This window comes from Stegostoma tigrinum, chromosome 27 (genome assembly GCF_030684315.1).
Source record: "Stegostoma tigrinum isolate sSteTig4 chromosome 27, sSteTig4.hap1, whole genome shotgun sequence".
Classification (NCBI taxonomy): Eukaryota; Metazoa; Chordata; class Chondrichthyes; order Orectolobiformes; family Stegostomatidae; genus Stegostoma; species Stegostoma tigrinum.
In genome coordinates this window covers 38356493-38368962 of record NC_081380.1, presented here as the reverse complement: position 1 = coordinate 38368962, position 12470 = coordinate 38356493, and the positions used below count along the sequence as shown (strand labels likewise).

Genomic DNA, 12470 nt, shown 5'->3' with positions numbered 1-12470 from the left:
TGGACTGGCCATGCTAAATTGCCACGTAGTGTCGAGGGCTGTGCAGATCAGTTACAGGAAAAGTAGAGTTACGGGGATAGGGTGGGTCTGGGAGGGATGGGCTTCGTAGAATCAGCATAGACTTGATGAGCTAAATGGCCTGCTTCCACAACGCAGGGATTCTATGAACAGGTCTGGGAGGTGATGAGTGCTTTCAAAGGGGTCTGAAAAAAAGTTAGGACTGAGGAAAGCCTGGAGCACCACCCATTATAAACACCAATTACTTGGAGGAACAGCTTCAGATCACGAATGAGAAGACCCAGCTTCCCAGTAATCTCCCAACGACGTTCATCATATCAGTTTTACTATCAGGTCAGTGCCCACTCACAAATAACATCTCACTGAAGGCAAGAGTCACCTTCTGTTAGGATAGCAAGCAGGTTTCCTCTACCACACCAGGCCCTATAAATCCCTATCCTAATAAGGAGGGTGGCAGCACCAACCCTACGGAGAGAGAAGGGCAGATAGCAAAGTGATGAATCACCTTCCTGATTCACTGCAGAGAGGAACACCACTCACTGCTGACAGGGAGAGGACTCCATTTCAACCTGGTGACAACGAAGGAACAGCAACATAGTCCCAAAGTCAGGATGATGTGGTAGGTTGGAGGATATCATACTGGTAATGCACGGCCCTTGTCCTTTTGGTCCCTCAGCATGGGGTCACAGTGGAGCTTTGGTGAGTTACTGCAGGACTGATCGTACACACTATCATGCTGGAGGGAGTGAATGTTGAGGCGGCAGAGGCCTCCCATTAACAGGCACTGTGTCTTAAGCTTATGGATGTTGTTGGAGCTGCACTCATCCACACCAAGTGGAGAGAGTATTCCATCACAGATAATGAAATGTGAGGCTGGATGAACACAGCAGGCCCAGCAGCATCTCAGGAGCACAAAAGCTGACGTTTCGGGCCTAGACCCTTCAGAGAGGGGGATGGGGTGAGGGTTCTGGAATAAATAGGGAGAGAGGGGGAGGCAGACCGAAGATTGAGAAAAGAAGATAGGTGGGGAGGAGAGTATAGGTGGGGAGGTAGGGAGGGGATAGGTCAGTCCAGGGAAGACGGACAGGTCAAGGAGGTGGGATGAGGTTAGTAGGTAGGAGATGGAGGTGCGGCTTGGGGTGGGAGGAAGGGATGGGTGAGAGGAAGAACAGGTTAGGGAGGCAGAGACAGGCTGGGCTGGTTTTGGGATGCAGTGGGTGGAGGGGAAGAGCTGGGCTGGTTGTGTGGTGCAGCTGGGGGAGGGGACGAACTGGGCTGGTTTTGGGATGCGGTGGGGGAAGGGGAGATTTTGAAGCTGGTGAAGTCCACATTGATACCATTAGGCTGCAGGGTTCCCAAGCGGAATATGAGTTGCTGTTCCTGCAACCTTCGGGTGGCATCATTGTGGCACTGCAAGAGGCCCATGATGGACATGTCATCTAAAGAATGGGAGGGGGAGTGGAAATGGTTTGCGACTGGGAGGTGCAGTTGTTTATTGCGAACCGAGCGGAGGAGTTCTGCAAAGTGGTCCCCAAGCCTCCGCTTGGTTTCCCCAATGTAGAGGTAGCCACACCGGGTACAATGGATGCAGTATACCACATTAAGCAGAGATTCACCTGCACATCTGCCAATGTGGAAAGTCATCTTGGGGCCTGGGATAGGGGTGAGGGAGGAGGTGTGGGGGCAAGTGTAGCATTTAGTATTCCATCACACATTTGTCTTGTGGATGGAGGACAAACTCTGGGAGGAATATAAAACAAAAATCACTGTGTACAATTCTCAGCCACAGGCTTGGCTCCTGGAGCTAGCGTTTACATACACATTGTTGTCCAATTAGGTCTGATCTAAACAGTCAACATCTTCAGGGTCAGTGATGTTGGTTAATGGTGTACAAAGATGTTTACACCTGAGCATATTAAACACATACAGCCTCAACGACCTGAGCCTGAAGGCTGGCACTGCATGGAAACACAAGGTGCTGTAGCTTCTGAGGAGTTGCAAGTGGAACAAAGTGATGCAGCAAACACCTCCCACATCTAACCTTATACTGGGGTGAAGGCCACTCAGGGATGAGCTGGAAATGGGGTGGAAATAGTAATTCAGTTTATCGTGCAGCACAGTTCATTTACAATTCTGGAGCAGCCACACATACGGACACTACAGTGACCAGCACTTATGCCTGGCGCATTGCAGACTGCATGGCTACATAGCTAGAGAAATGCCAACACAACCTGCAAACCACTACCCAGGGCACTGCAGAAATCCCTATAGTGATGGCCTGTAGCCAGAGGAGATTGCCCTCTAATAGCATGCCCATTAGTACTCCAGCAAGCAGGGGGCAGGGCCAATTCTGGAGGCCAGTCTTCATCCTGGTGGAGCCATGTAGTCGCAGGCAGCCTTTGTTGCAGATATTTTCAAAACTGCTTGATCCATGATGTTATTACACACCTCTGGAGCAGGTGGGACTTCAACGTGAGCCTCCTGGCTCAGAGGTAGGAACACTACCACCACAGCGCAAGAGCCCTTTGCCCATGTCGTATTCTGTGCCAATCGTTACCAGTATCCCAGAACTGCGATGCACGGTTGAGATTGTGGGGATTGCAGCCTAAGCCCGAAGTGGATTACCCACCTCAGGGTTTTGGCTGGAAATGAATGCAAACCCTTCAGTCTCACCTCTGCCACTGAGGCACCAGCCCCCACCCTCACCCCGAATTATTGGCTGGGATATCTTATCCACCATCATCTCTCATGACAGGAAAGGGGAGGCTGTAATTTGATTTGATGGCCGGGGGGGGGGGGGGGGGGGGGGGGGTGGGTGGGGGGGTGGGGGGGTGGAGAGAAGAAATCACACAACTGTCTACCCCACAGAGCTGCCATGGAGTAAGCATTTACTGTTGTCACGGGCTTTGCCAGGTTGGCATGTCCATGCCTGGCACTATGGTCTGCCACCACCGTCAATGAACCAGGGCTTGATAGTGACGGCAGAGTGAAGGTGGTGTTGGGTATAGGGTTACACATTGTTGCTGAGTGTGGTTCCGATACCAACTGCCAACTTTGAGCTGTTAGATCTGTTCTGAACCGATCCCATTTAGCAGAATGGTCATGTCACACAACACAATGGAAGAATTCCCAGGTGAAGGTAGGTGTTTGTGCCCATCAGTGCACGTCATCCAGCTGTGTCAGGGATAAATGCATCTCTGACAAGCATGTTGGTGAAGGCAAGACCAAGTGAAATGGGTGGGATACTCTAAGGGTCCTTGTGGACTTGATGGGCCAAATGGGCCAGTTCCACACTGAGGAATTCTATGAAGTAACTGTACACTGCCAACACCTTTGGAGCATCTGTGCTACCAAAAAGAACACATCCAGGGACGGTTTAAAGGATCCAGAAATATATCTGGAAAACACAACTGTGGGAGAATGACTAGGAGAAGCTGCTGCTTGACTAGTGTATAGGACAACTCCCCTGATTTGAACATAAACCCCTGAGTGTTAATGAAACGACAAGTGATCAGACAGCACCTGAGTTGACTGCACCATGAACAGGAAAGCTCGTATCTTCAAACACTGAAGCTGGAGAAGTTGGAAACGAAGATAAGGAGGGGGAGTGCTGATGTATTATTTTCCCCAAAGTGCTGGGGGAGAAAAAGGGAGTATTTAACTGAATGTAATGTAATGTAATAACAGAATGGATTCACAGCAGAAATTACACTGCAGGTCACCTACCTGTCTCCAGAATCACAGAATCCCTACAATGCAGGAGGCCATTCAGCCCATCAAGTCACACCAACTCCCAGAACAGCATCCCATCAAGAGTAAGCCCCTCCATAAATCCCATAGCTCCACACTTAGTGTGGCTAAGCTTCCAAAGAACAGCTTTCAAACTAGGAACAAATTGAAGACTCAGTTAATTGGGAATCAAGAAAACTTCAGATCTCTAATTTAAGGCTGCACATATCCAAGGAAAAAGGAATACCAGAAGCTGTTTAACACCATCAGTTCAAATCTGGAATCTGAATTCAGTTGAAACAAGCAGTGAACAACAGGATAAAACGATGCAGTTCTGTGCATACGATAGAAACACGATAGCCATGATCACAGCAGTGCAGAGGTGGTTTGTTTAAGGCAATGGCTTGTGTGGTAAAGTCTTAGTTATTTTTTAAAAAAAAAACTTAAGTCAGTAATTCATGCCTGTTGCCCTGTTCAAATCTAAGTGGTTGTAATATTAAGAAATTAATACTTGGTTAGTTAAATGTAGAGACAGTTCACACAAATGATTTGATAAATGAGGATATTAAACAAATCTCTAATTTTGATTTGTGCGAGTCCAACTATACCCCCAAAAAAATAGAAGCCTGATCATTCCAAGTTCGCAACTGACATAACTTGGTGGGAACGTGTTCAGAATAAGATTCAACGTAGCTTCCACAGGTTTTGCAAACTCAAATGGGCACAGACATGGCAGATGGGACATGTGGGAAAATATGGGGTTATCCACAACGGTTGGAAGAACAGATGTGCAGAGTTGTTCTTAGATGTCAAGACGTCAGAAACCAATAATGTACATTGGGACCTAGGTATCCTAGTCAGTAGTTAGGGAACTCTAACATACAGGTGCAGCAAGCTACTAGGAAGGTTATTGATATGTCAGCCTTTATTATAAGATGATTTTAGTATAGGAGGAGTTAAGTCTTGTTTCAAATGTCAAGGAGCATGGTTAGCTGGAATAGTGTGCAGTTTTGACATTGTCATAGAGGGAGAGCAACAAAGGCTCATGAGAGCTCTTCCTCAGACAGCAAGGCCGTCCTGGACAGAGAGAGATTGGGCAAACTGAGCCTGCATTCACTGGAATGCTGATGGATGAGGAGTGAACTAATTGAAACTTACCAACTACTTAAAAAGTACAATGTTTCCCAAGTTAAGGAATGTAGGGCCAGGGATGCAATGTACAGTAAGGGAAAACCCTTGCAGACTTCTATTTTGTGAATTCTCAATTCCACAGGGTCATGACAGGGGGCAGGTGTGTGCGTGCACACGTGCACCTGTCTGCCTGTGAGACAAAGACAGATTGAGGAGATTTCTAAAACACCAACAATAGTGTCAAGGTGACAGTGTAAGAAAAGGCAATGTGGTGGTGAATGTCAACCAAGATCTTATTGAACGGCAGAGCAGACTTGATGGGCTTCTCTGTCATCACACATGCCGAGGTAATGTGGCTGCACGAGGTCACTCCATCAGGGATATGATGCATCAGAGGGGCTCATGAAAATCAAATAAAAAGCAGCAGGCAGTGAAAATCTCAAGCACCCTCAAAAAGCACAAGTTAATCCCTGCTCCACGTTTACACACTGTACTGTTATTGCTGTCTTACCTCCAGAATGATCGAACTCCATTTCAAGCAGCAATTGAGAATTCCCATCAGCTCCTTCTTCTACACCTCCTCCATTGGGCACCCTAGCTCCTTGATGCTGCTGCAGTGGTCCATGCTTGTGTTTTGGATCCTGCTCTAGGGGTGTTCCTCCAGTCACAGGGTCACACACAGCATCTGTTTGCTGACTTCCCGGGGCAGGTGTTACCTTGGGATGCAAAGGCTCCTCTTCTCCTGTGGCATCCGAGTAGACAACACCGATCCCAGAATCCTGACCCGCTGCATTCAATTCCTCCAAGTGTTTCTTGGCGGTGGGCTGCACCTCCTCGGTGGAGGCTCGACTCTGGTCTCCCTGTGCGTCCTTCTCACAATCCTTCGGAAGGCCTCCCCTTGTCCCGGATTCTCCCAGTGCCATTTCGGGCTCTGGAAGCTCTCCCTCACAGCTGTGCCCGACCCTGGACACCGCACGACTGCTCGATGTGCCCTGGTGGCTGGCCGGGTCACACCAAGCTGCGCCGCTTTCTGGTAGGCCGTCCCCAACAGCCCCATCTTCTGAATGGCAGCCAGAGTCTTCTGCTGCCAGGTTATCCTCTTCCGAAGGCTTCTCGGGCGCAGGGACCTCTCCGGCAAACTCACTCCGACCATCGGGTCCGGCAGGCCTCTCCTCTGCGGTGGAGGCAGCACCGGCCCGGGACACGGAGCGGTCCTCTTCGCTGGCCTGTCTCACCCCGTCAATGCCGGGCTCCGGGACTGAGTCGTCAGCAGTGGCCGGCCGTTGGACAGAGGGATTCGCTGATTTGCCTCTTGCCGCCCCGGCCACACATGCACCCTGCGTGCAGGGTCCGAGCTGTGAAGCAAAGAGTTCCTGCTTCGCAGCCGTTATCACCTCGGAGATCAAACCAGCCGCTGCCGCCTCGATCTCGTCCCGAGCAACGCCTTTCGCAGCCGCGTCGGCCGGCAAGCCGTTCCCGGTGGGGGCGGGTGCCGGGGCTGGAACGGGGTCTTTGCCAAGTCGGCTTCCCCGGTCGGAATCCTGGCGGGGAATCAGGAACGGGCTGAGGCGGACGTTGTTGAGCGTGGCCTTGAAACAGGGGGGTTCCGTCAGATTGCCCGCGTTTTCGCCCTCAGGCTCAGGCCTTTCCATGCTGGGGCCATCAGGCGCCGGCGGCTCACGTTCCGCGCGGCCGAGGCCCGGCAGAGCTCTGCCGTTGCTGTCCCTCTCTGCCTCGGAGTTGACGGAGAAGTTGTGGATGGGGAAGGGGGCGGGCGACTTGACCACACTGCAAACAGGGGGCTGCCAGATCTCCAAGGGGTCACCGCTGACCTTCTCCACCATCTGGTGGAGGTAGCCTTCCTTCTCAACCTTGGGCGATGTCTGGAGGGGACCTTGCACGTTGGACATGAACAGTACTTCTTGAGATCGGGGTGAGGAGCTCAGCAGCATCGTTGGAGTGTTGCTTTCCACGTTGGCATCGCGTTTATCCGTCAAGTGGCACAAACTGCTCTCGGGTTCCGCCGCCTGCTCTGAAGTTTCCACCTGTAGAGCTGGCACCAGCTTCAGGGGCTTGACTACAGTTTCATCTGCCTTTTCCTCACTGGCATTCGTTAACTCGGCCACCGTATTAACATTCTGGGGATCCTTCAGGTCTGCGCAATGCTCTCCTCCACCAGCCTCGGCAGAGGATTCTGGTGCCAGAGCAAGCTTAGCCTTGCCACGACCACTTTCTCGGCCTTTCTTCCTGGTTATGTACCACCACCAGCCGATGAGGGCCAGCACCCCGGGTAGCGTATACGGAAAGATAGTTCGAAACCTCAAAGCCATCCTGGTATCTTGTCACTCATCTGAAAAACCAACATGCAGACTGTCAATGCACACAATTACTCAATGGTGATATTACTTTAACTGATACTTGATATATGTAGCGCCAGACCTGCATTGGGCACGAGGACTCAAATCAAACCCACAAGGGATAACGTGGAAGCCCACGTCTAGGATAATATGCCCTGTTGCTTTGCACTGAGCCTACAAGGATCAATTTCTCTTTGTGAGAAAGGGTGACATGAGGAGAAAGATTAAGTTATTGCTGATTACTTTGTGACAGCTCAAAAATAGTACCCATTTCTCTCTTCAGTCATGCTTTCTGCACGATGATGTGCAAAGGACAACATACAGAGGCAGACACTTTGCTTAATCATCCCTGCTATGGCTGCTCTGACATTGTTTGGTCTGAACATCAAGGATAGCTAACTTCAGTGGCAAATGACTTTATTAGGCAACTACTGAAGAATACACAGAGTACAAGTGTTCCCTGCCAACTGGCACTGTGCCCTGAGAGGAGCTGTCAGGAGTTCGAGGAGGTTACTTAACGTGGTCCTGTGCAGCCATTCTAACAATTCATTCGTCAAGATAATGTTTGTGATCACTTTCACTGTCCTTCAAAGTTATTGTTTTGGATATCGTGCGACAGGATTCCTGCACAAGATTTTGCTTTTTTAATTGGGAGATGCAATTGCTGAAAGACTGGTGGGTTGAAATAGAGCAGTTCCTAATGACCTATTAATTGGAACATAGTTGACAATCCTAAGGAACACTAACTGACTGCAGTAAAGCAGCTGACTTTCCATACCTTTTCTCCTCGGTATGGAATCGACTTATTTAGCCCTTGCAGGAAACCTCTAATGCAGTGGTTCCAACTTTTTAAAATAACATGGTACACTTCAAACAAGACAATTATACGGCACACCCACTTTTTCCGGTTCAACTGTCTGCTCATAAATGTCATATTTACTACAGTGATGGTCTTAGAGAGGACTGCAACACAACACACGCAACAAGTTCAAGAAACCACAAGCACACTACATTGCTTTTCATTAGCTCTGCACAAGATTTCACATCGTACCTGGAGAGTCCTTGCTGCACACTAAAACTACTGTGCAGATAGCAATTTCTCCATTGTTACCAGGGCTCTTTGGCTGTACCAATGGGTAAGTTACATGGTACAGGGTTATTCACCGTATTTAGAAGTCTGCCACCCAAATAGAACCACTTGTTGCAATTTACAATGAGAACTCTGGGTCAAATATCGAAGTCCTTCCAAGGAATTTGGGGTTTGTAAACCTTTGCTGGAATAGGTTTTAGTGCTCATGGATCTGCATCTTTTGATGCAGGCATCTCCAAACTTATACCCCTCCTTGAAAATGCTATCAACCACTGTGGCATTTGCATTAAAGTAATACAACAGCTTTACTTATCAAAAGGAATGAGATGCCACTTGTGAGCCACTGAAGTGAGAGAGAAAGAAGTGGATGACTATTTCCTGCCTGTATTGTATTCTCCAACAAATTTCCCCTCACTTACTTGGATCACGAATTGAAACCAGCTTCTTGACCAAGTACCAGACACAGGTATACAGAGCAGTCTGTCACTGCGTCAAGACACATCAACAACAGGGAGACGAAGCATCAGCCAAGTAACCAGATTCGTAACAGGGCGATTTTCAATGTTTATTTGCTTCTAGTAACATCTAGGAAACTGCAATCGCCCCTCGATGGAAACCACTTCCCTGTGTTGTGTCCACAGACAGCTGATGATATTAAAACCAGGCATCACGGGACAGAGGATGGAGAGTGAGTTGCATTGTGTGTTTACAACAGCAACCGCACTTTGAAAAGTTACTTCGTTGGCCGTGAACTTTTTGGGAAAGTCCCATCAACTCTGCACATAACGAAGACCTTGCAGTCTCAGGGTAAACTAGAAAGGCAGTTACCCGTCTCATTCTCCACTTAACAGCTGGACTGGGAGAGAACAACAGTTGCTGAAAATAAAAACATCATGGACAACATCACTCAAAACTATATTCAAGTGTAATTTCACAGGCAAGGTTCATACATCCAGCAAGTTACACAGCTCCTTCAGCACCTGAACTGGTACATTAAAGGAGGGTCAAAATAGCAAAGCTTAAAGTAGACAGATGTCACCTGCCCCAAATGACTGGGGAACAGTTTACAGTAAGCCTCATTAGTGCAGGAGATCACACAAACATCTGCATTAAGCTAAATACCACTGAATATTTTCTAAGCTGTTAGAGAAAAAAAATCAGATAAAGGAGCCATTAAGGTAATGACTTGTGCTTTGTTTTGCTTCTGCTCTCAATTACACAAAAAAATCCACTTTATATCTGTTATTAAATAGAAATCCAACTTTTGTGCTGGTCAGAATTACAGTAATGAGTCCTATAAGGCACAAAGGGACAAGCTGCCCCTTGCACCAAATCATTAACCAGATTAAGTTCAGGGAGAGAGAAAAACAAAAGCTGTTTAACCTGTTTTTTAAAAATATGGTTACTTGAAAAGAATTCACTGGTTCAATGAGTTCACCTGGAGCCCATTACTAACATCCAATAAAATGTAGTCAAATTTAGGAAGGCTCTAATGTTGTGAATGAGGCTCTGTTCCCCTCATCATTCCTGCTGCTTCCATTGGTCCTGCTCCCAGAGGGTCTCTCTACTCTCACTGCTCCCTATGTCTAACTTGCTCATCCCCAAACTTAGCACTTCACAGTTTTACTCATTTACCATTGGTCATGCCTCAGCCACCATGGTCCCAAGCCTTGCTGTAACCCTTCAAAATCTTTCCAACTCTTTAAACCACCTTTTAAAATGCATTCTAAAACCTCTTTGGCTAAACTTTTTGGCCATATTTCTCCTGACCTCTCATGCCGTCCCCTCAGTGCTAAGTTTGTGTTTATAATGCTCCTTTGAAGGCTTTGGGGTATTAAATTAACACAACAACAGATTCTGTCAATACAAGCCATTGCCATTAGTGCTGAGGTGAGACAAGGCATCTTGCTGAATGAACATCAGGTTTTGAATGGGCAACAACTGGGGTGGATTTGTGCAACCACAGGAACACATGGAGCCCTCACACCCTACACAGGGCAATTAGCACTGTTGCCTCACAGCACCAGAGACACAGGTTTGATTCCACTCTCGGCTGACTGCCTCCGTGCAGTTTGCATGTTCTCACTGTGTCTGTGGGGACTTGCTCTGGGTGCTCCTGTTTCCTCCCACAGTCTAAAGATGTGCAGGTTAGGTGGATTGGCCATGCTAAATTGTCCATAGTGTTCAGGGTTTGGGAGGTTAGGTGGTTTAACCACATGGGAAAGGTGGGGGTACAGGGTACAATAGAGGGCTGGGTACGGGTGAGATACAGAGGGTCAACGTGGTCTCAAAACGGGCCAAACGGCTGCCTTCAACACTGAAGGAATTCTGTGACCCGACAGCAGAGAAATGATTATTGGCCATGTTGGCATTCTTTACACATCCCAATGAAGTCCCTTCTCTGCTCAAAATGTACCACTAAAATTGAGCAAGCAGGCTCCCTTCCCTCAAGGTTTTGTTTCATAAGTCTGCCAGTGGGTTCCTCACGAACTACCACAAACCTGGGATTGCTGCAGTAGCACGCACTCCTGCCAATATGGTCTGTGTCATCTGCTCACGCAATGAGCCCGATGCCAAGACAGGGCACATCAAAACTGTCTTGTGATAATGACTACCCTAACCGTGACTCAAGTTACGTCATGCAAATTCACCACAGCCTGCTCTGGCTGCCATGTTTATTTCTGTGAAAAGTACCCCAGTATATCCCAGGTTACCCTCGCTGTGTTAACAATCTCGAAAAATGAAGCATCAGACAAAGTCTCTCACGGCTAATTTGCACTGAGCCCAACAAGTGGTACTCTTAGTGGGCACAATGCTGCCATCAAGCTTAAAAAGACATTCTGCCAACTTCACAATGAGTAGTGGGGTATAAAAGTTCAGTGCTGGTGTGATGCTAGGTATGTAAGTGGCACCCAATAAACAGTAGACTATATCAAATGGCAAGCCTCCTGGACTGCTCACCGTGGGCAGTAGCTGACCAATCACTGGATTCAATTCTACGACTGTGCAGCATTTACTAAATAATCCAGACTATGCCAAGAATTACACTGCAAACTAATTTAAGATCAGTCAGGTTCTCAGCACATTTCATTTATTTGTACTGGGGACACGTATTCACATGTTGCCCCATGTCATCAAAAGGAGTTCACACATATATTGAGCAGTTTTCTTTGACTGTCATTCCCCAGGGTAGCATCCTCGGCCAGTCTATCTACATGGTATGCTAATCAGCTAACCAAGGCCAGGAGTGAGCAATTCCTGCTACATCTCCATCTCAACAATGGCCGAACCAACCAACAATCTCTTCTCATGCTGTTTAAATTGGCACTCCCTTTCAAAGTTTGGCTTCTTGTCTCTTCACCCTGACGAGCGAAAGACAAAATGCTGCAGATTTGACTCTTTTCATACAACACTGAAGTTGATAACTACCAAGCAATTAACAGACGGTTTGCTTGAACAGCAGTCAGAATACATTTACTTTTTCTTAGGACCATTCTGAAATGAGAACATCTGGGGCCCTCTTGGGGAACACAGTGTTCGCGTCTCTACCCCCACACTGAGGGGCCTGGGCTCAGGCCCACCTTAATCAGAGTTGAGAGATAACCACGCCAAACACGTTAATTCCAAAAGACATTTTTTTTTAGAACCAGACTACTCTACTCTACTCTCACTGTGGTTTGTCCCCCAATCTGGGGCCAGTACTAGCATCTGAGATATTTTGAATTGGATGTTAAAGAGGGCCTGTCCTACTTATCCTGGAGGATGCGAAAACCCTTTCTGACACTCACAAGCCCCACTCTTTCTCTATGTACAAAGTACCACCCCTCAAATACCCCAGTGGCTCAGCAATTCTCATTTACTATTTGTGGAATCTCGCTGTGAAAATTGACCAGCTGCATTTACCTACAGTGATAACCAAATCTTAAAATAAAAGTGACTCGGGAATATCAACACATGGCACAGTATTTACACAAGCCCATTCTGTACTCTCAATTGAACACAGAGCAGAACAGCACAGCACAATGTCTTTGCTAATCATGCTGCCATTCTAAACTAAATTGATCTGCCTGCACATGATCCATAATCGCTCTGTTCACACTTGGTCATGTGTCTGCATAAATGCCTCCTAAATGTTGCTTAACACA

At 47.7% G+C, this 12470-nt stretch overlaps 1 protein-coding gene across 2 annotated transcripts in view; it reads right to left on the bottom strand.

Annotated features, from left to right (window-relative positions):
* Positions 1-12470, bottom strand: part of akap1b (A kinase (PRKA) anchor protein 1b) — a 61202-nt gene that overhangs the window by 17196 nt on the left and 31536 nt on the right. For both annotated transcript variants that reach the window (XM_059655320.1, XM_059655321.1), the window contains exon 2: positions 5390-7228. In XM_059655320.1, the coding sequence (XP_059511303.1) occupies positions 5390-7208 (1819 nt within the window). In that variant the 5' untranslated portion in view covers positions 7209-7228. The remainder of the gene's footprint in view (positions 1-5389; positions 7229-12470) is intronic.